At 46.2% G+C, this 21,227-nt stretch overlaps 1 protein-coding gene across 1 annotated transcript in view; it reads right to left on the reverse strand.

Annotated features, from left to right (window-relative positions):
• Positions 1 to 21,227, reverse strand: part of NLRC4 (NLR family CARD domain containing 4) — an 806,697-nt gene that overhangs the window by 623,073 nt on the left and 162,397 nt on the right. The window contains exon 5 of the mRNA XM_040350743.1: positions 8,946 to 10,859. Within this exon, the coding sequence (XP_040206677.1) occupies positions 8,946 to 10,859 (1,914 nt within the window). The remainder of the gene's footprint in view (positions 1 to 8,945; positions 10,860 to 21,227) is intronic.

Genomic DNA, 21,227 nt, shown 5'->3' on the forward strand with positions numbered 1-21,227 from the left:
AGAGGTGATCAAATACCACCAAAAGAAAGCTCTATTTGTGGGGAAAAAAGGACGCCAATTTTGTTTGGGAGCCACGTCGCACGACCGCGCAATTGTCTGTTAAAGCAACGCAGTGCCTGGGCATTTAGCTGCCTAAAGGTCCGGGGCTTAAGTGGTTAATAACCACTTTAACTTCTTGGAGCCCGCCCATTGTAAAATGATTGCCACAAGGTGGCTCTTCAGGTCCGGGAGGCCATCTATTGACGTCCTCGGCTCCTCCGGCCAGCGTGTGCCCGCCACGTCACTGAGATGTCGATGCGCGTGCCTGGCGACCGCGATGTCCGCCTGATACCCGCAATGTCCGCCAGGTACCTGCGATCAGCAGTTACACAGCCAAGGACGTCGGTCTGTGTATATAAACACACAGATCCACGTCCTGTCAGGGAGAGGAGACCGATGGTGTGTCCCTTGTATATAGATTGGTCACTCCCCCAGTCAGTCCCCTCACCCCACAGTAAGAATCACTCCTAGGGAACACATTTAACGCCTTCTTTGCCCCCTAGTGTTAACCCCTTCCCTGCCAGTCACATGTATACAGTAATCAGTGCATATTTATAGCACTGTTAACTGTATAAATGTGAATAGTCCAAAAATGTGTCAAAAGTGTCCGATGTGTCTGCCATTATATCGTAGTCCTGACAAAAATCTCAGATAACCGCGATTACTAGTAAAAAATATATAAATATATATCCCCTATTTTGTAGGTGCTATAACTTTTGAGCAAACCAATGACGCTTATTGCGATTTCTTTTACCAAAAATATGTAGAAGAATACGTATTGGCCTAAACTGAGAAAAAAAATGGGATATTATAGCAAAAAGTAAAAAATATTGTGTTTTTTCAAAATTTACGCTCTTTTTTTGTTAATAGCGCAAAAAAAAACGCAGAGATCAAATACCACCAAAAGAAAGCTTTATTTGTGCGAAAAAAAGGACGTCAATTTTGTTTGGGAGCCACGTCGCAATTTTGGACCGAAGGACAACAGACCGATGGGCTATACACACGGTCGGTTTGGACCGATGAAACTGAACCTCGGTCCATTCTCATCGGTTTTGTCCGACCGTGTGTACGCGGCCTAAGAGTTTGAACAAACGCCCTCAAACCAATGAAACTGGAAAAATTACTCTTTGGGATATCAGACCCTTCATAGCTTGATAAAAGTCTTCAGAGCATTAAGGTAGAATTGGGAAATTGGAGGCAAAGAATTGTTCTGGAGGGGTAAATTGGACATATAGGTAGATTCAGAGAGATGGGCTTAACTTTGCGGCGGCGTAGCTTAGCCTGTTTAGGCTACGCCGCCGTAAGTTAGCGAGGCAAGTACTTGATTCTCAAAGTACTTGCCTGCTAAGTTACGGCGGCGTAGCCTAAAGCGGGCATGCGCCGTGCGCCTAAATTTCCCAGTATGCATTGCGGCTACGTCCGCCGCACGGGCCTATTGATTTCGACGTGGACGTAAACGACATAAATCCCTATTCACGGACGACTTACGCAAACGACGTAAAAATTTCGAATTTTGAAGCGGGAACGGCGGCCATACTTTAACATTACTATTCCATCTACAAGATGGAATAACTTTAGGCCTGATATTGCCTTACGGAAACAGCGTAAATGTACTGCGGCGGCCGCGAGTACGTTCGTGAATCGGCGTATCTACTAATTTACATATTCTACGCCGACCGCAATGGAAGCGCCACCTAGCGGCCAGCCTCAGTATTGCAACCTAAGATAGGACGGCGCAAGCCGTCCTATCTTAGATATGTTTAAGCGTATCTCTGTTTGAGAATACACTTAAACATAAGTCGGGGTAGATTCTAAGTTAGGTCGGCTTATCTACTGATAAGCCGGCCTAACTCTTTGTGAATCTACCTAATAGAACCTAGGTGTGCAAAATTAGTTTGTGTCAAGCCTACAAACATTAAAAGATTAAAAAATAATTACCAACATCGATGGGTGCAAACCTTGACATGGAAGAGAACCTAGCCACAGCTTTGGAGGTCTGAGATTGTCAAGAACTTTAGGATCCAGCCAAGGAACTAGACATAGACTGTCAAGAGGATTTCAAAGAGACCCCTGTGTCTCAAAGCCCTCTCTGGGTTCTTGGCCTTGCAGGTCTAGAAAAGAGTATTAGGCCCCATACACACGATAGAATCCATCCGCTGAAAAATCCCAGCAAATGGGTTTCAGCGGATAGATCCTATGGTGTGTACACTCCAGCGGATCTGTTTCCGCGGATATTTCTCCCCTGGGATGGATTCCAGCAGATCGAATATTTGCTGACATGCTAAACAAATCTATCTGCTGGAATCCATCCCAACGGATGGATCCGCTGGTCTGTATAGACTCACCGGATCCATCCGTCCGAAGGGATCCCCCGCATGTGTCGTAATGATTCGACGCATGCGTGGAATTCCTTATATGACAGCGTCGCGCACGTCGCCGCGTCATAATTGCGGCGACGGCGCGACACGTCCTCGCCAGAGGATTTCGGCGCTGATTTCAATGCGATGGCGAGTACACTCCATCGCAGAGAAATCCGCTGAAATCCTCGAGAGGATTTATCCGCGGAAACGGTCCGCTGGACCGTATTCGCGGATAAATCCTCTTGTGTGTATGGGGCCTAACTCTTGCCTCCAGAAGCGTTACTAATAATTTCATCAAGAGTAGCTCCAAAGAGTCTGTACCCTATAAAGCAGAGCCATAAAGGTACCTTCCTAAAGGCCCAGTCAGCATCCCAATACTTTAAATAGAAAACTCTGCACATGACCACAGTGTGTTGAGACAAGAGTCCAAGGCAATATAACACAAACATTTCAGTACCCGGACCATAATCTCAACGACATGTTGTGGAGCATGTTTTGAAATGATAAAGACTTAGATCATTTTGAAAGCCTAGGCTAAAACAGGGCAAAGTAGAATACATTTATCCTAGACAGAGTTTTTTTGCATGGTTGGGTCTCTAAACGACACTATGGCAGGCACCAGGGACTGTGTTCTGAAAACAGCCCACAGGGCAATCTTACTCGGACTGCTGCTCAGCCACTTAGCAGCCTGGGTATCCTGTCGTGTCTGCAGCTTCCTTCTCCCGCCGCCACAGCATTCATCCATAGCAGGTGGTAGGTGCTTTTCATGTTAACAAGCCGACAATATAGTGCTGGAATGTGGGGCAGTCCTAGCACCAATCACCTGCCTGTTAACATGAAAAGCATGTCCCACCTTCTGTCCAGACATGCTGCGCCTTCCACCTACCACCTGCTATGTAAGGTAGGATCGAAAAGAATGGAGGAGGATTGCAAGGAAAGGGGGGCTGTAATGGGAACCAATATAGAAAAAAAAGGGGGGGAATGCTGTGAAGGGGACTTGGATACAAGGAAGAGGGAGGCTGTGAAGAGTACTGAGATGAAAGTAAGGGGCTGTAAAGGGGACAAGGGTCCAAGGCAGGGGGACTGTGAAGTGGACTGGGGTGCCAGAAAGGTGAATTGTGAAGGAGACTGGGGTGCAAGTAAGGGGGGCTGAGATGCAAATAAAGGGGGACTGGAAAGGGGCCTGTGAATGGGACTGGGATACCAGGCAGGGGGCTGTGAAGGAGACTGGGATACAGGGAGGGGGGCTGTGAAGGGGACTGAGATGCAAGGGGGAACTGAGATGCAAGTAAAGGGGGGCTGTAATTGGGACTAGGGTGCAAGGAGGGAAGGCCGTAAAGTTAATTTCTGATGCAAGTAAAGGGGGGCTGCAAAGGAGACTGAGGTGCAAGGAAGGGGGGCTGTGAAAAGGACTAGGATTAAAGTAAGGGGGGCTGTGAAGGGTATGTCAGTAAAAGGGGGCTGCAAAGGGAACTGGGGTGCATGGATGGGGGCTGTGAAGAGATCTGGGAACTAAGAAGGGGGGCTGTGAAGGGGAATGAAATGCAAGTAAGGGGGGCTGCAAAGGGGACTGAGGTGCAAGGAAGGGGGGCTGTGAAGGGGACAGAGGTGCAAGGAAGGGAGGGGGCTGATGTAAAGACTGGAGATCTCTGATGTAAGGTGGGGGTATGGTGATGTGAAGTGGGACAGAGGACATTCAAGTAAAGAAGGCGCTGTGATGTAAAGGAGAGATGTGATGTAAAATTGGGGGACTTGGATGCAAAGCAGGGCTGTGATGTAAAACGGAACTGTAATGTAAAGGGCTGCATAGTAAATAGTGTTGTGATGTAAAGGGGGCATTAATGTAAATGGGGATTTTGTCATGTAAAAAGGGTTTCTGCAATGTAAAAGGGGCTGCTGTGATGTAAAGGTAAGGACTGATTACACTCATTTAAAAGGGGAAACTGTAATGTGAGGGGAAAGGGCTGTAATGTGAAGAAACCGAGTCATAGTACAAAGATGAGACTCGGACCTCTGATGGATGAAAATGTTAATGGCCAGACCTCTGAGAATTTTAATTCAATACCCCTGCTCTGGGGTATGGGGATTGTAGTCACCTTGTAAGGTACAAGATGGTTGGTTGGATCCACCACAGCGGGTTAACTAACTTATTTTATTTGTAATATTCTTTACTAAAGAACTTTGAATCCATTGAGGGATAAATACCCAATTCACGTGCTTCTAATCTCGTAAATAAAATAAACGAACAGCAGTTGAAATGGATACACCTAAGCAGAATGCTTATATGTATAGTTGGCCAGACCAACCATCTTTCTAACAGATGGGTCAGATGAATCCTCCAATTTGACCATCTCCTATATTACCAGGATAAGGACTGAGACATTTTCTTTCTGTCTGAAAAGTGGGATCACTGACTCTGCCAGGCAAGGGAGTTGAGTTGACTGAGGCGTGTGCCATGAAAGACACAGAATCTATCTTGGGAGAGACCATAAGAGGAAAGGGGCACCTTTTGAAATCAATTCAGTCAGACTGTGTCACAATTTAAGCCAATTGTGAAATAGAAAAGGAAAATGTGTCAGTAGTAAAATAGCTGTCTGCAGACATGCCTGATCACTTTCAAGAGGCCCTAAGAAGTGGTTACAGAGCTGGGTAGTGTTTGAGAGAACTTGCAAACGTCAAATATTTGAACCGCCTAAGCACTGTCAAACTTAAAGTCATAGGGCCAGATTCAGATAGGTTACGCGGATCTAAAGATCCACTACCCTATCTGATTTACGATTCGCCGCCGCAAGTTTTTGAGGCGAGTGCTTGATTCACAAAGCACTTACCTCAAAACTTGCGGCAGCGTATCGTAAATCCCCCGGCGGAATTCAAATTCCGCGGCTAGGGGGAGTGTACTATTCAAAACAGGCGCGTCCCCGAGCCGATCGAACAGCGCATGCGCCGTCCGGAAATTTTCCCAGCGTGCATTGCTCCAAATGACGTCGCAAGGACGTCATTGGTTTTGACGTTTATGTAAATTACGTCCATCCGTATTCGCGAACGACTTACGCAAACAACGTAAAAAATTAAAATGTTGTCGCGGGAACGACGGCCATACTTAACATTGGCTGCGCTTCATAGACCCAGGGGTAACTATACGCCGGAAAAAGCCGAGCGCAAACGACGTAAAAAAAAGCGCCGGGCGGTCATTCGTTTCAGAATCGGCGTAAACGCTCATTAGCATATTCAACGCGTAAAAGACACGGAAGCGCCACCTAGCGGCCGGCCTGGAATTGCAGCCTAAGATCCGACACTTACACAGTCACTTACACCTGTCGGATCTTAGGCATATCTATGCGTAACTGATTCTATGAATCAGTCGCATATATACGACCGACGGAACTCAGAGATACGACGGCGTATCAGGAGATACACCGTCGTATCTCTTTGTGAATCTGGCCCAGAGGCAAAAATTAGGTCTGCAGAGAAGTGCTTTGGTGCGCATCTCCGCGCCAAAGCACAGGCTTTGGTGGGTATTTAAAGCATGCTCACAGGCTTTGGCGGGTATTTAAAGCGTAACTTGTTGAGGAAAAAAACATTCCCCCTGGGAGATCTATGTACATGGCAAGGATTATAACAACTAGGGTTGTCCCGATACCACTTTTTTGAGACCGAGTACAAGTACCGATACTTTTTTTCAAGTATTCGCCGATACCGAATACCGATACTTTTTTTTAATGTCACGTGACAGTGACGTTATTTTTTTTTTTACAGTGATTTTTTTTGTTTGTTTTTTTTTTTGCTATTTTTTTTTACAGTGATATATATATATATATATATATATATATATATATATATATATATATATATATATATATATATATATATATATATCTTTTTAGAGGGGGGTAGTGGATTGTCAGTGTGTTTTTTTTTTTATTTACATTTTATTTTTTACAATTATTTATTGCATTTTCTTTTCTTTTTTTTAATCAGCCCTGTTGGGGGGATTTGGTGAGATATCAGGGGTCTTAACAGACCTCTGACATCTCCCCTCTGAGACAGGGAAAGGGACTAGGGACACAGATTCCCCAGTCCCTTTCTCAGCAGCCTCAGCTTCGCTGAAAATTAATGGACAGAAGACAGCCGCTTCTCTTCATTCATAAACTGAAACATTGTAAACACAGTTTACGATGTTTAAGTTATGTGAATGGACAGAGTCAGTAATCACTGACTCTGTCCTCTGTCCATTTGGAACAGTAAGGAGCTGGCTCCTAACTCTGCTCTCCATCCTGACAGTTCCAGGGGGTGGAGGGGGAGTACGGAGGGAGAGAGAAACACAGAGGGGGACACGGGGAGAAGGAAATGCAGAGTGGGACACGGAGGGAGAAGGAAACACTGAGGGGGACCCAGAGGGAGAGAGACTGCAGCAAAACAGAGGGGGGCTGGAGGAGGACACGGGACAGTCAGCGGTGATCGTGTGTGGGGGAGTTACAAGCACCGATCACCGCTGATTTTAAAGCAGCTGAAAGCCGCAGGGAGGGGGGTGAAGAGAGATGCGAAGAAATTACTTTTAAATCTATACAGCGGTGATCGGTGCTTGTAACTTCCCCGCGCACTGATCACCGCTGACTGTACAAGTATCAGGTGAAGCATCGGGAGCATTTGCCCGAGTACAAGTACTCGGGTAAATACTTGGTATCGGTCCCGATACCGATACTAGTATCGGTATCGGGACAACCCTATCCTGTACAGTGATTGTAGTTTTCATTAGGGAAAGTCCATTCTCTCCAAATGTAAATGTCACAAGCAAACTAAGTCATCTAATGCAGTGGTCATCAACCCTGCCCTACAGGGCCCACTAACAGGCCAGGTTTGCAAGATAACTGAAATACATCACAGGTGATATAATTTGCTGCTCAGTGATTGCAGTATTCTAGACTGCATCTCCCCATGGTAATACATAAAGCCTGGCCTGTTAGTGGGTCCTGTAGGGCAGGGTTGATGACCACTGATCTAATGTACTGAAGAAAATTTTTGTACTAATGTTTCGTATTAATATTTGTTAGAAAATCTACTAGTTTATGGCCAGGTTTAGACTTCACACCCCAGGTGAATATGTGTTGCCTGCCAGGGGTCAATCCTAAAAAGGAAGCTGGACACCACTGCTTTGCGCTGGAAACCACTGAATCTGTGCACAAACAAGTGGGGTACTCAAGGATGAATGACTACTGCTCTGTCTTTGGGGGATACTGGAGCAGTGAGGCTGCACTAGTTGTCACTGCACTGAATCCCCTAACATTGTGATTTGCCATGACACATGAAAACAGTGCCCAATGCTACAGATTTAACCTCAGGGTATGCGACTGTAAGGACAAGGCTGTCATAAAAATACAACAAATATTTGAGAAAATTGGGAAAACCTGTGCTCGTTGGATTAATAGAGAAACTTCTGGGATTATAGAGATCCAACCTGAATCTACCAGTATCAGCAAAATCCCCTTGAAAAGTCTGGATCCAGCAGAACTGGAGAATAATGCCCTAACTCTATGATACTGAGTAAAATTAAGCTTGTTTAGCAGGAGTGAAGATTTAGCCGGATTCAAAAAGACTTACGACGGCGTATCAGTAGATACGCTGCCGTAAGTCCGAATGCGCGCCGTCGTATCTTTAAGCATATTCTCAAACTGAGATACGCTTCTCTGTTGCTAAGATACGACCGGCGTAAGTCTCCTACGCCGTCGTATCTTAGCTGCAAATTTACGCTGGCCGCTAGGGGCGTGTACGTTGATTTACGCCTAGAATATTTAAATGAGCAAGATATGCCTATTCACTTGCGCCCGATATGCTGTTTACGTAAGGCGTTTTTCCGGTGTAAAGATAAACCACCAAAAAGATGGCACAGCCCATGCAAGGTATGGACGTCGGAACAGCCGTCGTATTTTATGTCGTTTTTCGTAAGCGTACGTCAATGGGGCTGGGCGTAGGTTACGTTTACGTCGAAAAAGCAATGAGTATTTGCGACGTGATTCTGAGCATGCACGCGCATGTGCCGTAGATCGGCGCTTCATTTACATGGGGTCACGATTCATTACCATACAACACGCCCCCTACCTGCCTATTTTGAATTAGGCGTGGTTACGCCGGGCCATTTGCGCTACGCCGACGTAACTTAGGAGGCAAGTGCTTTGTGAATACAGTACTTGCCTCACTATGTTACGTCGGCATAGTGCAAATGGGATGCGCTACGCCGGCTTAAAGATATGCTCCTCTACGTGAATCTGGCCAATAGTCTGTATGGGGCTGTCCCCTTTACTTATTGACCAATTCTTCTGTAAGTGGCATTATAACCAATGATATAGAATCTACAGCACTGTGCATGTGATAGAGAAATGTTCTTGTTGCTTCGGTCGTCTATTTTATTCCTAATCAACAATCCTTCACTGTTGGTTAACAAATGGTAATGGAAATATTATTTTTTACTATAGCCATTGCAACCAATTTTCTCTTAGTATTTTAGTTTAAGTGTTTTTTTTTTTAATGTAATTGTGAATTTTTGTTTACCATCCTCTTGTTGTCGGTCCATATTAGAAATGCTTAATATTTTCATATTTGTCATTTCCACAATTCTTGTCTCATCATCAGTACTCAGAGGGGTACGGTCTATAATCAGATCCTGCATTCTTTTGCAGTATTCCACAATTTTTGCAAGGCTTCCAGTGATTCCTGTGCTGCAGCTAATATTGAGCCTTAGACGCTCAGCACAGCAGCATATCCTTCCAAGGCATTTTATGTCATGCTTATTAACCTGATCAAAGTTTTTCAGTGTGACCTCCAGAGTCTGCAGAGCTTGGGTCCAATCAAAAAACAACTTGACAACCTTTTCAGAAATGTATGTCTTTGGTTTATTCTCCATTAGTCCTCCTTCATTAGAGATGTCCTTTTTATCTATATTTGATGCAACACTATGTGAACCAAATAAATCTAACTTGACTAGTTGAAGGACACTTAAACAGCTTGGTAAGTATTCAAAAAAATCAACATGATGGGCAGCTATATTATATGTGTTAATGTGCAATGTTCTTCCAAAAAAGAGGAGTTCAAATTCCCTACTCAGTTCCGTTTTGGTTGCACTTTCATAAAAAAGGTTAATTCCAAAGTCCACAAAGTCAGTGCTCCTCTGATCACTTGTGTCATCTTTGCACACATTTCTAATGTGATTTATTACTTTCTGTGTAGCAGTTCTGGATGACCCACACGTGTAAAAGAGCAGATTTTTGTACCTATTAGTGACATCATTTATTGTCTGTATATTGTTTAGGTAGCATTCTCCTTGCTCAGCACTGGATGTGTCCTCCGATGACAAAAGCTGAGCAAGTCTCTTTCCAGCAGTGTATTCTTGGAATGATGTATGAAAAAATCTGTATATAGGCTTGGGTTTTTGAGCCCCATACATATTTAAAAGTCCAATTTTAAGCAGTATATCCTCTACAATACTGCCCAAATGTTCTTTTCTAAATTCAAATTTGTGGGCAAACAGTCCTTTAAGAGCCAGGTTTCCACAGAAGGTAATATTTTGTTCTATGATGCTCATCTCTACATTTCTCAACTTGGAATGACTCCTTTCAATCATCAAGTTGTATAGTGTACAGAAAAGAGTTGTTTGAGTGTTCATGTGAAATTCATACTCCCCCATTCGCAGAGCACAAGCTATGACTACAAAAAGTGGTGTCTTCATTAGATTTTTCATGAAATCCGTCTCATCCAACTGCTGCAATAGAGCTGTGGCTTCTTCTTCTTGTAAGACATTTGAAATAAGTTTTTTTGCACTTTCGATGGTAAAATCACTGGTTTCCACAATCAGAGAAGCACAATGTCTGACTTCTTTGAGAGATTCTGTTCTTGTGGTAACAATGGCAATGCTGCCAAATTTATAGTTATGTTTTATAAGATCATCCACTTCTGCACAGTTCTCACAGCTGAATTCATCATAGCCATCCAATAAAAATAAAACATTTGGGCCAAGGTTCCAGATTTTATGCATGAACTCTTGTTTGTTCCAGTTAGAAGTAACAGGAAAAAGTTGGTCACACAATGTCTCATAAAGGTTTACACTCATACTACGCAAAGTGATAAAGAAAACAAGCTTGTATTGTTTAAGAGATTCACACTTTCCAGATGCCCAGAGATAAGCAATCCTCTTTAGTAGTGTGGTTTTCCCTTTGCCAGCTTCTCCCTCGATGATGCATGGACTTTCAAGTCTGTGTAGTAAATCCTCCAATGTAATTTGCTCCTTTCTCTGGTTGAAAGTATCCTTTTTCCACAGTAAAGGATCAGTGAAAGTTGTTTCCAGATCAAATATGATGTCAATTTCTTTACCAAGTGGGAATATATTCTGAAAGAATTTGCTGTTATACAAACGTTTTAAAAGACGTTCAAGATCTTCCAAATCCTCATCTGTTACTGTTCCAAAAACATCTAAAAAAGTAGACATAAATCAAAAGATAACGACGTTAATGCAAATGTGTTTTTTTTTTATGTACTGGGTACAGATACTAAAATATTTTCGTGAAAACTTTAGAAATTTACTTTAAAATTGACTTTAGAAATTGAAGGAGAACTGATGTTAAATATTGAAATATTGAAATTACATATTATATTACTAAACAAGCCATTTTGTAATGTAATGGAACAGTAAGTACCTATTTCAGATCATTTTAAGCTATTACAAGATGTTTAAACTGTTGAGTGAATCCGTGCCTGCCCTCCCTCCACCCCCACACAATACTGATGGGGGGGGACATCCGTTGTCTCAGGCGACTCAAGAAACATACTGACGGTAGAGATCAGTGGTAACAAAATGGTTCCAGCATGCCCAAGTAAAGGAGAACTTCTGCACTCTATCTTGGGAAATGTGAATCAACTCCTCCATTTCTTTTATTAAAGAGATCCGGGCCAGCCATTCTCTGATTGTCGGGACGGCGGTAGAGCGCCAATGTCTGGGAACGCAAACTCTGGCAGCATTGACCATGTGCATGGCCAGGGATTTGAAATAGTCTTTCTTGGGGAGCGATGTATGATGTAGAAGGAATTGAGAAGGGGTGTAATCCAGGGTGTAGGTAGTAATATGTGAGATGAGATCTTGGACCTCCCTCCAAAAGGGCTGAAGGGTGCCACAACCCCACCACACATGAAGCATAGTCCCCACCCCCGCACCACATCTCCAGCAGGTGTCAGGGATATTAGGGGAGAATTTATGAAGGCGCGACGGGGTTCTGTACCATTTAGCAATCACGTTCTCCTGGACGGCCACATTCGCTGAGCCCTTATGGGCATATTCATAGATAGTGTGCCAATCCTCAACTGACAGGGACGTCTTGAGGTCTTTGTTCCAAGAGAGCTGCGGCGGGGTGGGTGTTTGCGACTGGCCTTCCACTAAGAGGGTGTACAGAAGGGAGATCAGGTGTCTTTGTGGCGTTTTGCGATGACACAGAGACTCGAAGGGCGTGAGTTGTCGCGTCCAGAGTGATTGATCAGCTACAGACGTGAGAAAATGTCGAATCTGTCTGTAGGTCCAGAATGAGAAAGAGAATGTCTTACAGCTAGATTTCACGGCTTCAAAAGACAAAGGTCTCCCGGCTGAGTAAAACTGGAGGGCTAGTATGTCCTCATAGGGCCATTCCTGACCCAAGAATTCCCCCGACATGCCAGGTGGAAAGTCTAGATTCCCCCGCAAGGACGTCAAAGGGTTCGGTTGGGAAGGCGGTGGCCCTAATGTCGAAGCTTTCTTGAAAGCCAGAAGTGAGGGGTAAATGAACCGGTGAGTCAGTAAGGATTGGGGCCAGTTCCTAGAGGGTAGCCATGGGAGTAAATGCAAGGGGCCCGATGAGAAGCCTCTCTCCAGGAGGACCCATAGCTTCCTGGAGGTGTGGATATTCCAGTCCGCTATCCTCGTGAGATGACATGCACTATGATACTTCTGAAGGTCCGGGAGACCAATGCCACCCCTGGATTTAGGTAAAGTGAGTCTGGAGTACTTTATACGTGGTTGAGACCCCCTCCAAAGGAAGGTTGAACAAGCCTTCCTGTATGATGTGAAGAATCCCAGAGGCAAGGAAATGGGGACTGACTGTATAAGATAGAGTAAGCGTGGCAAAATTATCATTTTAATCAGGGCCGAGCGGCCGAACCAAGAAACATTCAGACCCATCCAGTCTCTAAGACATGTTTGAGCTTGAAGAAGGGCTGGGTGGAAGTTCTTAGAATACAGATCCGCCAGATTGGGGGGTATGCGGATACCGAGATAAGTAAGCAAATCCTGTGCCCATCTGAAAGGAAAAAATTCCTGACAGTGCGACACTTCTAGGGAGGGAAGGGAGACATTCAGCGCTTGTGATTTCACGTGATTAATTTTCAGGTTCGAGAGGGAGCCAAAGTGATCTAGATCGCTGAGAAGGTTGGTGTTAAAGGTAATACCGCCACCCAGGTGTACTTCAGGTAAATGCAGGATACATTTCAGTAACCCCCGGAATTCCGTGAGAAATCACAATGAGACACAAGAAAGCATTTGAGTGTTCATTAGATCTCTCTCAAGTTTATTCTCTCAGAGGGACTTATATGCAGAAGAAAAATAGGACGGGCTGCATATTATTGCATATGTCTGTAGATTTCATACAAACTTAGTATTTTCTTATCAAGATTTAAACCAGCTGAATTTAGTTTTAACAATGGCTAAAAGATGACTTTGCTTATACAATCAGGCTGTTCCATGAATTTAACCACAATGACTTAGCAGAAGCAGGGTGTGACTCTATGCAAACTGTTAGCTAATGTAAGTATGTCAAAACACATATAGAAAAGTAAATTTCTACTTAAAAATAAAGTCAGTTATTTATACATTCTATTACAGTTGGGAAGGGAGATCCTGGGGGAGCGCAAGGACAAAAGAACATCGTCTGCAAAAGCAGCAACCTTGAACTCTCTCCCTCCCACGGTGACCCCCAGAATGTCTGGGTTTTCCCTCAGCCTGTTAAGGAGGGGCTCTAGGGTGAGAATGTATATTAGAGGCGACAGAGGGCAGCCCTGTCGCGTCCCGTTGCTAATGGGAAAGACGACCATTGACTTTAACCACGGCCGAAGGGCCCGCATACAAGGCCAAAATGTGCGACAACAAACGGGGCCCCAGGCCCAAAGCAACTAGTACCTCCTGCATGTAGTCCCAGGCCACCCTGTCGAACGCCTTTTTAGCGTCGAGAGAAAGAAAAAAGCCTTGCGTCTTTGAAGACGTGAGGCAGTGATGCAAATTCAGAGTATGAATGGTATTGTCCCTGGCCTCACGCCCAGGGACAAAACCCACCTGATCTAGTGAGATAAGTCCAGGGACCAAGGGCGCCAACCTATTCGCAAGGATTTTCGCATATATTTTTATGTCCACATTTAAGAGCGAAATCGGACGGTAATTGGCCACCGCAGAGGGGTCCTTACCCTCTTTAGGGATCACCGCTATGTGGGCTGCCAACATGCTGCCAGGCTTGTTCTGAGGGTCAGACAGGGCATTGAATATGTTCAGGAGTCTAGAGGTAAGTACATCGCCAAAAGATTTGTAATACTGTAGGAAGAAGCCATCCGGGCCCGGGGCCTTCCCAGGCTTCATTTGTTTTACAGCCAAATCCACTTCCACAGCTGTCATGGGGCCCTCCAGGGCAAGTGATTGTTGTGAAGAAATTGGTTTGGGGCTATACCGAGAAAGGAATTCCTTAATCTGCGACTTCCTCGAGGAAGTCTTGGACTGAGAGAGAACCTGGGGGTGGAGATTATATAGCTTAAAGTAAAAGTCCTCGAATTCCTTGGCAATGTCTTCATTCTTAACCAGACGGACACCACCACGGTTGTGTATATGGTGAATCGTAGAAGTAGGCTTAGAATTTTGCACCGTGCGCGCCAGAAGGCGCCCACTTTTGTTGCCCTGTACATAAAAAATCCTCTGCCCGAGAGTATATCGCCTCTTAGAGCGTTTGCCCAGCTCCTCCATGAGAGATGTCCGGGCTTGTGTCAATTCTTGCAGGGTGGACAGAGTACGAGACCTCTTGTGAGATGCTTCAAGAGACTTAATCGTCGCTATAAGGGAGTTTATGTATTCCTGATTTTGCCTCCTGGCCTTCGTAGCCAAGGCGATCAGTTCCCCACGGATCACGCATTTATGAGCCTCCCATAGGGAAACCGGCGAGATCTCCGGGCTTGAGTTCTCTGCAAAGTAGTGTTGAATGCGTGTGCGGATTAGATCAGTAACGGATAGATCCTTAAGCAAGGAGGGATTCAGACGCCAAGTCTTTGTTCTAGAGGACGATTCGGGAAAAGCTAAGGTGATACTTATTGGGTGGTGATCCGACAAAAACATCGATTCAATTGTGGATTGCTGGAGAAGAGTCAGGTCTGATTGGGAAAGGAAGAAATAATCGATCCTGGAATACTTTTGGTGTGGGGCCGAAAAGAAAGTATAGTCCCTATCCGAGGGAGATAGTGTGCGCCAAGAATCATGTAAGTACAGAGACTGGAGGTGTAGGTTAATCTGCCTCAATGCCTTATAGGTCAAGGTGGAGGCACCGGTGGAGGAGTCCAACAGGGGGTTTAAGGGGACATTAAAATCACCCCCCAGGAGCAAGAGACCCGACTTGAATGAAGCTAAAAAGTCACATGTAGTCTTGAAAAAGGCCACCTGGCGGTCATTGGGGCAATAAATATTAGCAAGTGTGATAGGTTTAGATTCATAAGAGCCCTTAAGGAAAATGTACCTACCCTCCGGGTCAATAAGAGAATCAGCCAAAATGAAGTTCGCACGTTTAGACACCAGGATAGAGACACCCTTCGTTTTGGAGCCAGGGTTAGTGGCGTGAAATGCGGACCGATAGATATGATTAGAAAGCTTGGGGATGGCGTCCGAACGAAAGTGGGTCTCCTGTAAAAAAATAAAATGGGCTCCATGTTTGGAGAGGGAAGATAAAACCTGAGACCTTTTCTCTGGCAAGTTGAGGCCCTTTACGTTAAGAGACACGCATTTCAAGGTTAAGGGAGGCATAGCCTATGATCAGTGCTGCAGAGTCCGGTATCACGGGGATGAGGTTGAGAATGCTGGACTTGAGGAGCGAGGAGCTAGAAGGGGGGGAAACGGTGGGCAGGCCCACCAGGAGGGCTGGCACGGGCCCAGTCGAAGGCACAGGTAGAAAGGAAACTAAGAAGAAACGAAGGGAAGGAGGGGGAAGAGGGGCGATGGGGATAGAGAGGCAGGGGTAGGGAAAAAGAGGGGTAGGGAGAGGGTCAGAACAGGGAGAAGAGAGGAAAGCACAAGGCGGAGAAGATATGAACCAGAGGTGATATTAGGCCTGCTAAATCACCTAAAAAGGGGGAAGGTCTGGAGGGTCAGCAAAAATCCCAATGGGACCGCTGTGTGGGAACGAAACAAGGGACGGAAACCTCAAAGAGGGAACGATCCAGGGATCGAGGCAGAGATGGGCGAGAGATAAGAAGGTTATTGTGGGGAACCTGCTAAAGTTGGAAAGAGGAAATGCAGAGCAGCCCTATGTAATGTGCGGAACTCAGGGGCTGGGGTGAGTAGCAAGTAACATATAAAACAGTTGTAGCACCAGGGAGAGGTATAAAAACACTGCGTACAATTTGAACAAGTGCAAACAAGTCTACAAAGGAACAACATGGAAACATCAAGTATCGCCACATGTCTATCTCACAGCGCCCAGATGGGCGTAAATCGACCAAGGGACAGAAAAATCAACACATTAACATGCAATAAACCCGTGTGGTAAAGTGGGATGAAGTGAATGCCTGGAGGATCAAGCAAAAAAAAAAAAAAAAAAGGGGGACAAACCCAACCCCCAAGGGATAAGGATACATACATAAAAAAATAAAAATAAAGCTCACTCCCACCTCCCCACCCCACCCCCCCCCCGCATAGAGCAAGAAATCTCTGTTTCTAATGGGTGAGCGTGGGGAGCCCTAGATCCAAAACAGGATCAGTGGGGTCGGGGGACCAACCACTCAAAAATTAGCTACCGTAAACCAGCTGAGCGAAAAAGGGGTAGGGGGCAAGGACCAGAGGGAGGGGGAAGGAGAGGGAGGGGAGGGAAGGGGGGGAGGAAAGGGAAGAGAGGGGGGGGCGAAATGGAGGGGAGGAGAAAAAGAAAGAGGGGGGAGGAAAGGGAGGGGGGAATGCAGGGGCGGAATGTTGGAGAGGGGGGGGGAGGGGCACGCAAAAATATGGGTGGTGCACAACGGATAAAAGTAGGTCACAAAGCGTTAGCAATACACATTGATTACCCATGTGGAGACGTGGGAGCTGAGAAGGAGCCTTGGGGACCAGCAAACATACAATTGAGCAAGTTACGTCAGACCTGTAGGCGTTAGAAGCGTGGTATCGAAAGGCTCCAATCCTGATGACAGTCCAAGTCTGAGGAAAAAAAAAACAAGTAAATAAGTCCCACAGCATACCCCGGCCCCTCATAGCACGGGACATGGGGAAAAATAAAAGGGGGATCAGAGCACACGATCCGATCATCCTACTTTCAACAGCAACACCGAGTGAAAGTCAAAGTCATCCTCCAGCGAGCAAAGGCACATCAAGTCAATAACAGCAGCTTGCTAGATGGTCACTCATGCTGTGTGAAAACACGGGAGGCTAGAACTGGGGTCCCAAAAATAACAGGAATGGCGATACTTGATAGGGAAGGATACAGATCCGTTGCATCAGGCCTCGACCCGGTCTCTACTTGGTGGAGTCGAGGGGGAGCCGGGGTTGTGATGGTAAAGGTCGCGTCGAGATGCATGGTTACCTGGCGAAGACGGACCTGCCCTGCTCCTGCAGGATCTGTGGCGCTGAGCTTTCGGGGACGGATTCATGGATACCGGGAGCCAGGGTTCCGAGGGGAAGTAGAATGCGTACCATTCCGGGAATTCTACAGGCGGGAGATCAAGTTGCTCACAGAAGTTGTGAAGGTCCTCGGGTGTGCGGAGGAGAGCGGAGCGCCCCCTGGAGGACACCGACAACGCGAAGGGGAATTTCCAACTATATTGTATGTTTCTTGCGTGTAAGGCCTCCAGCAGGGGGCGCAGGGCGCGCCTGTTCTGGAGTGTGATCTGGGACAGATCCTGAAATCATCGTCTGCGCCATCATGGAGGATTTGTCCTCTCGCTCTTGCTTTGCGAAGGATCTTCTCCTTGAGCTGAAAGTTAATCACACAGCAAATCACGTCCCTGGGGGGTTCGTTGTCCCTGGGTGGGGGGCGCAATGCTCGATGAGCTCTCTCCATCTCGACGGGCGAGTCCGCCGGGCGTTCCATCAAATCATTGAAAATTGTATGGAGCGTCTGCTGCAAGTTCCCCGGTTCCACACTCTTGGGGAGTCCCCGCACGCGTATGTTGTGCCTCCGACCGCGATTGTCGAGGTTCTCGACGTGTCTGTGGAGCTCCAAGAGGTGGGGGAGCTGGGAGTCGTAGGTGCTTTGAACTTGGCGAATTGCGGCAGCGTGCGCCTGGGTAGTGTGTTCCACCTCATCGATCCGGTGAGCCACTGCACGGATCTCCGTTTTAAGATCAGCTACCGCCGCAGTAACAGCGTTTTTAATGTCCGTGGTCATTGTTTCTAGATCAAACAGGCTGGGGGGATGTGTATGCCCCGCAGGCGAAACAGGCTCCAAGGGCTGCAGGCCGGATTCCAGGCTAAGCGGGCTCGGGGTTTGGGCCTGCAAGGCCACGTGTGCCGCCATACGTTGTGTTCGGAATATCTCCGGGATGTTCCTACTCAGCTGCGAACTGGACTCACCCATTGCCCGGGACGTAGACGAGCTTCGGGTGGCTCTGCTCATGGCGAAGGGTGAGGTGTAGGTTCCCCAAAAGGCTAGGTTCAATCCCTGGATCGCAGGAGCTCAAGGCTTAAGCTGCCATCTCGGTCTCCGTCCAGGCCACGCCCCCAATGAGACAACATTTTACCAGCATCTTCTAGGTGCTACTTTAAATTTTCCTGAGTAATCCTTTTATGCTGTCTGCTTAAGCATGTTAGCCCAACAACCTCTGACACATTACCCACAGGAAAGAAATTAATAAGGATATACAATGACATTTTCTAATGCCCCTGCAGCTTTTATAGTATGCCATGAGATGGTTGCTTTTCTCTACTTAAACATTTAATTGGGGGGGGGGGTGTGGTCGAGCGAGGCATGTAAGAGGACGTGTAGCCATTTGCTCCGCCAGGTATCCTGCAGAATCCATGCTATAGCATCGCCATCCTGCAACCTACAGCCTCGGAACAGGCATCGCTGCACTCGGCGGAAGTTACTGAATGTCAGGCCAGTATTATTTTTGTGCTTCAACATGGCTTGATGTGGACAGGACCCCCGAATCCCGCCAGACACTCCGGTCCAAGATGGCAGCCTCCCACCTGTTCTGCTAAAGAAGGGGCCCAGCGGCTCTTCTTTAAAGACAATCCACCTACCCCGGGGCCTAGCGGACATGCTTTGGAGGAGGATAGGGATCTGGATGACACCCCTCCGATCCTGGCTAATCCACTAGCTCTGTCCCCTGTGTCACACAGCCCTACACAGTTATCCAATAGGGTGGCGCCCAGCTTACAGAGCACTGATGATAATCCTGATCCAGAGCCCATGCTTGGAGATATACTGGCTGCGGTCACTGTCTGCAACTCCTACATTACTAACCTAGCAAGGGAGTTGAAAAGCATGAAAATGGAAATATCTTTTGTGCGGCAGGATATGCACATCTGCAGTGGAAGGGCGCATTAGCACACTGGAGGATGATTGGCAGCCATTACAGAGGATGTCAAATATATTCCATGGCGGCTGCCAATGCGTCTAGGTTGGAGGACATGGAAAACCACCTTCGCAGAAATAACGTGCGCACGGTGGGCATCCCGGAAGGGGCGGAAGGCAAGAATCCTGTGGCGTTCATCGATGCATGGTTGGCCAACACGTTTGGGAAGGACTCTTTTTCCTTCATGTTCGCGGTTAGGAGAGCCCATAGGGTTCTGACGCGCCCGTCACCACAGTGTGCACCCCGCGACCATTCCTGTTCCGTCTGCTAAATTACAGAAACAGGGATACCATTCTGTCTAAAGCCAGGGTTACCCCTTCTCTCAAAGTGGATAATGCAAAAATCTCACTGTTCCCTGATTTTTCAGCGGAGGTACAAAGGCAAAGGGCGAAATTCCTGGATATGAAGAAACGACTGAGGGCAGTGAATGTTCCATATTTTATGCTATACCTGGCGAAATTTTAAGTAATCGCCAACGGTTCCTCTCACTTTTTTGTCAATCCTACTTCTGCTATGCACTGGCTGTACAGGGAGGAATGTAAACTGGAGTGGCGCCAACCGGAAGGTTGAACACAGAAATAATTATTTTTAACGGTGCAAAGCACTTGATATGTGCTGTGCAGTGGGGCTGGTTTCATCTGTTTCATCTCGCACTCTATTGGTCTCACTCTGCACTGCATGGATGTTCTTCTACGTTCTGGGACATACTTTAAGTGCTCAAGTTTGACACTAGTTATTTTGTCTACTTACCTCTCGAGCTACGTTATTGCCCCCCAGCAACCTGGTCCTGAGCGGACTTATCCCCCCTCATATTGAGGGGCATCCTATGATTACTTGGGTCCTGTTGACCCAAAAATATAGTTTTGGTTCTCTTGTTGCTCTTTTACAAAAAAAATCAACAGTTTTACCCCTTTTTTCCCCTTCTCTTTTTTTTCACAAATGAGTCTGAAATGGGTAATTTAAAGGTTATCTATTCTTCAATTTAACACTATAGGGAGCATTGAGCATGTGTTATTATTAGTGTTTCTATTGATATATTATGGTGAGCCTAACCTTGCAATACAGAGGACAAGCCAATAGTGCTCCCCCATATTCTGTCTCTTTTTACTATGTCTGCCAATTCTAATAAGGGGCTGCTCTTCCTCTTATAGAATGTGAGGGGCCTGAGTGATGGGACGAAGCGAGGGGCAATGTTTCATTATTTATCTAGAATAAAACCACATGTCGTGTGTCTCCAAGAGACGCATGTACAACCTGACTCTGCCTGTCTGCTTAAAACTCGTAAATTCCCAGTACAATTTCATTCCACCTACTCCTCTTTTTGTAGGGGAGTGGGCATGCTGATTGCTAAAAATACCTCTTTTGAGTGTATGGAGAAGCATATCGACAGAGAGGGTAAATATGTGTTCCTGTTGTGCAGCTTGGAGGGCTTCAGATGTATTGTTGCAGCAATGTATATTCCTCCACCCTTTAATTCTGACCCCCTGAAAAAACTAGTGCAATTTATGGCATTGCACCCCAGGATCCCTGTTCTGGCTCTGGGGGACTTCAATAACATTATTGACCCACAGCTGGACAGGCTGTCCACCCGCTCTAGCACTCAAAGGTTGATGTTCCGTGCATCTCCCTTTGCCGCTTTAATATCTGAGCTAGGTCTACGTGACACCCTACTGAATATTTGAAACTTAATCTAGCCCCCCTAATGGAAAGACAATGTGTTAAATGTCAGGGATGGTGCAAGCTTCCACTGTCAGTGGTAGGGCGGATGAACCTGATCAAAATGGTCTGGGCACCGCAGCTCCTATATATATTCCACAATTCCCCTATGTGGATTCCCAACGCATGGTTTAAGAAGATTGACTCCCAATTTTGCGATCTTATCTGGAAAAGAGGTAAAGCCTAACGAAACTACAATTTGGCAAGGACGGGGGGTGGTCTGGCGGTACTACACTCTAAGATGTACTTCTTAGCATCTCAGCTGCAACAGCTTGCAGGATGGGATCTACATGATTC

The sequence above is a fragment of the Rana temporaria genome, chromosome 4, assembly GCF_905171775.1.
Source record: "Rana temporaria chromosome 4, aRanTem1.1, whole genome shotgun sequence".
In the NCBI taxonomy this organism is placed as follows: Eukaryota; Metazoa; Chordata; class Amphibia; order Anura; family Ranidae; genus Rana; species Rana temporaria.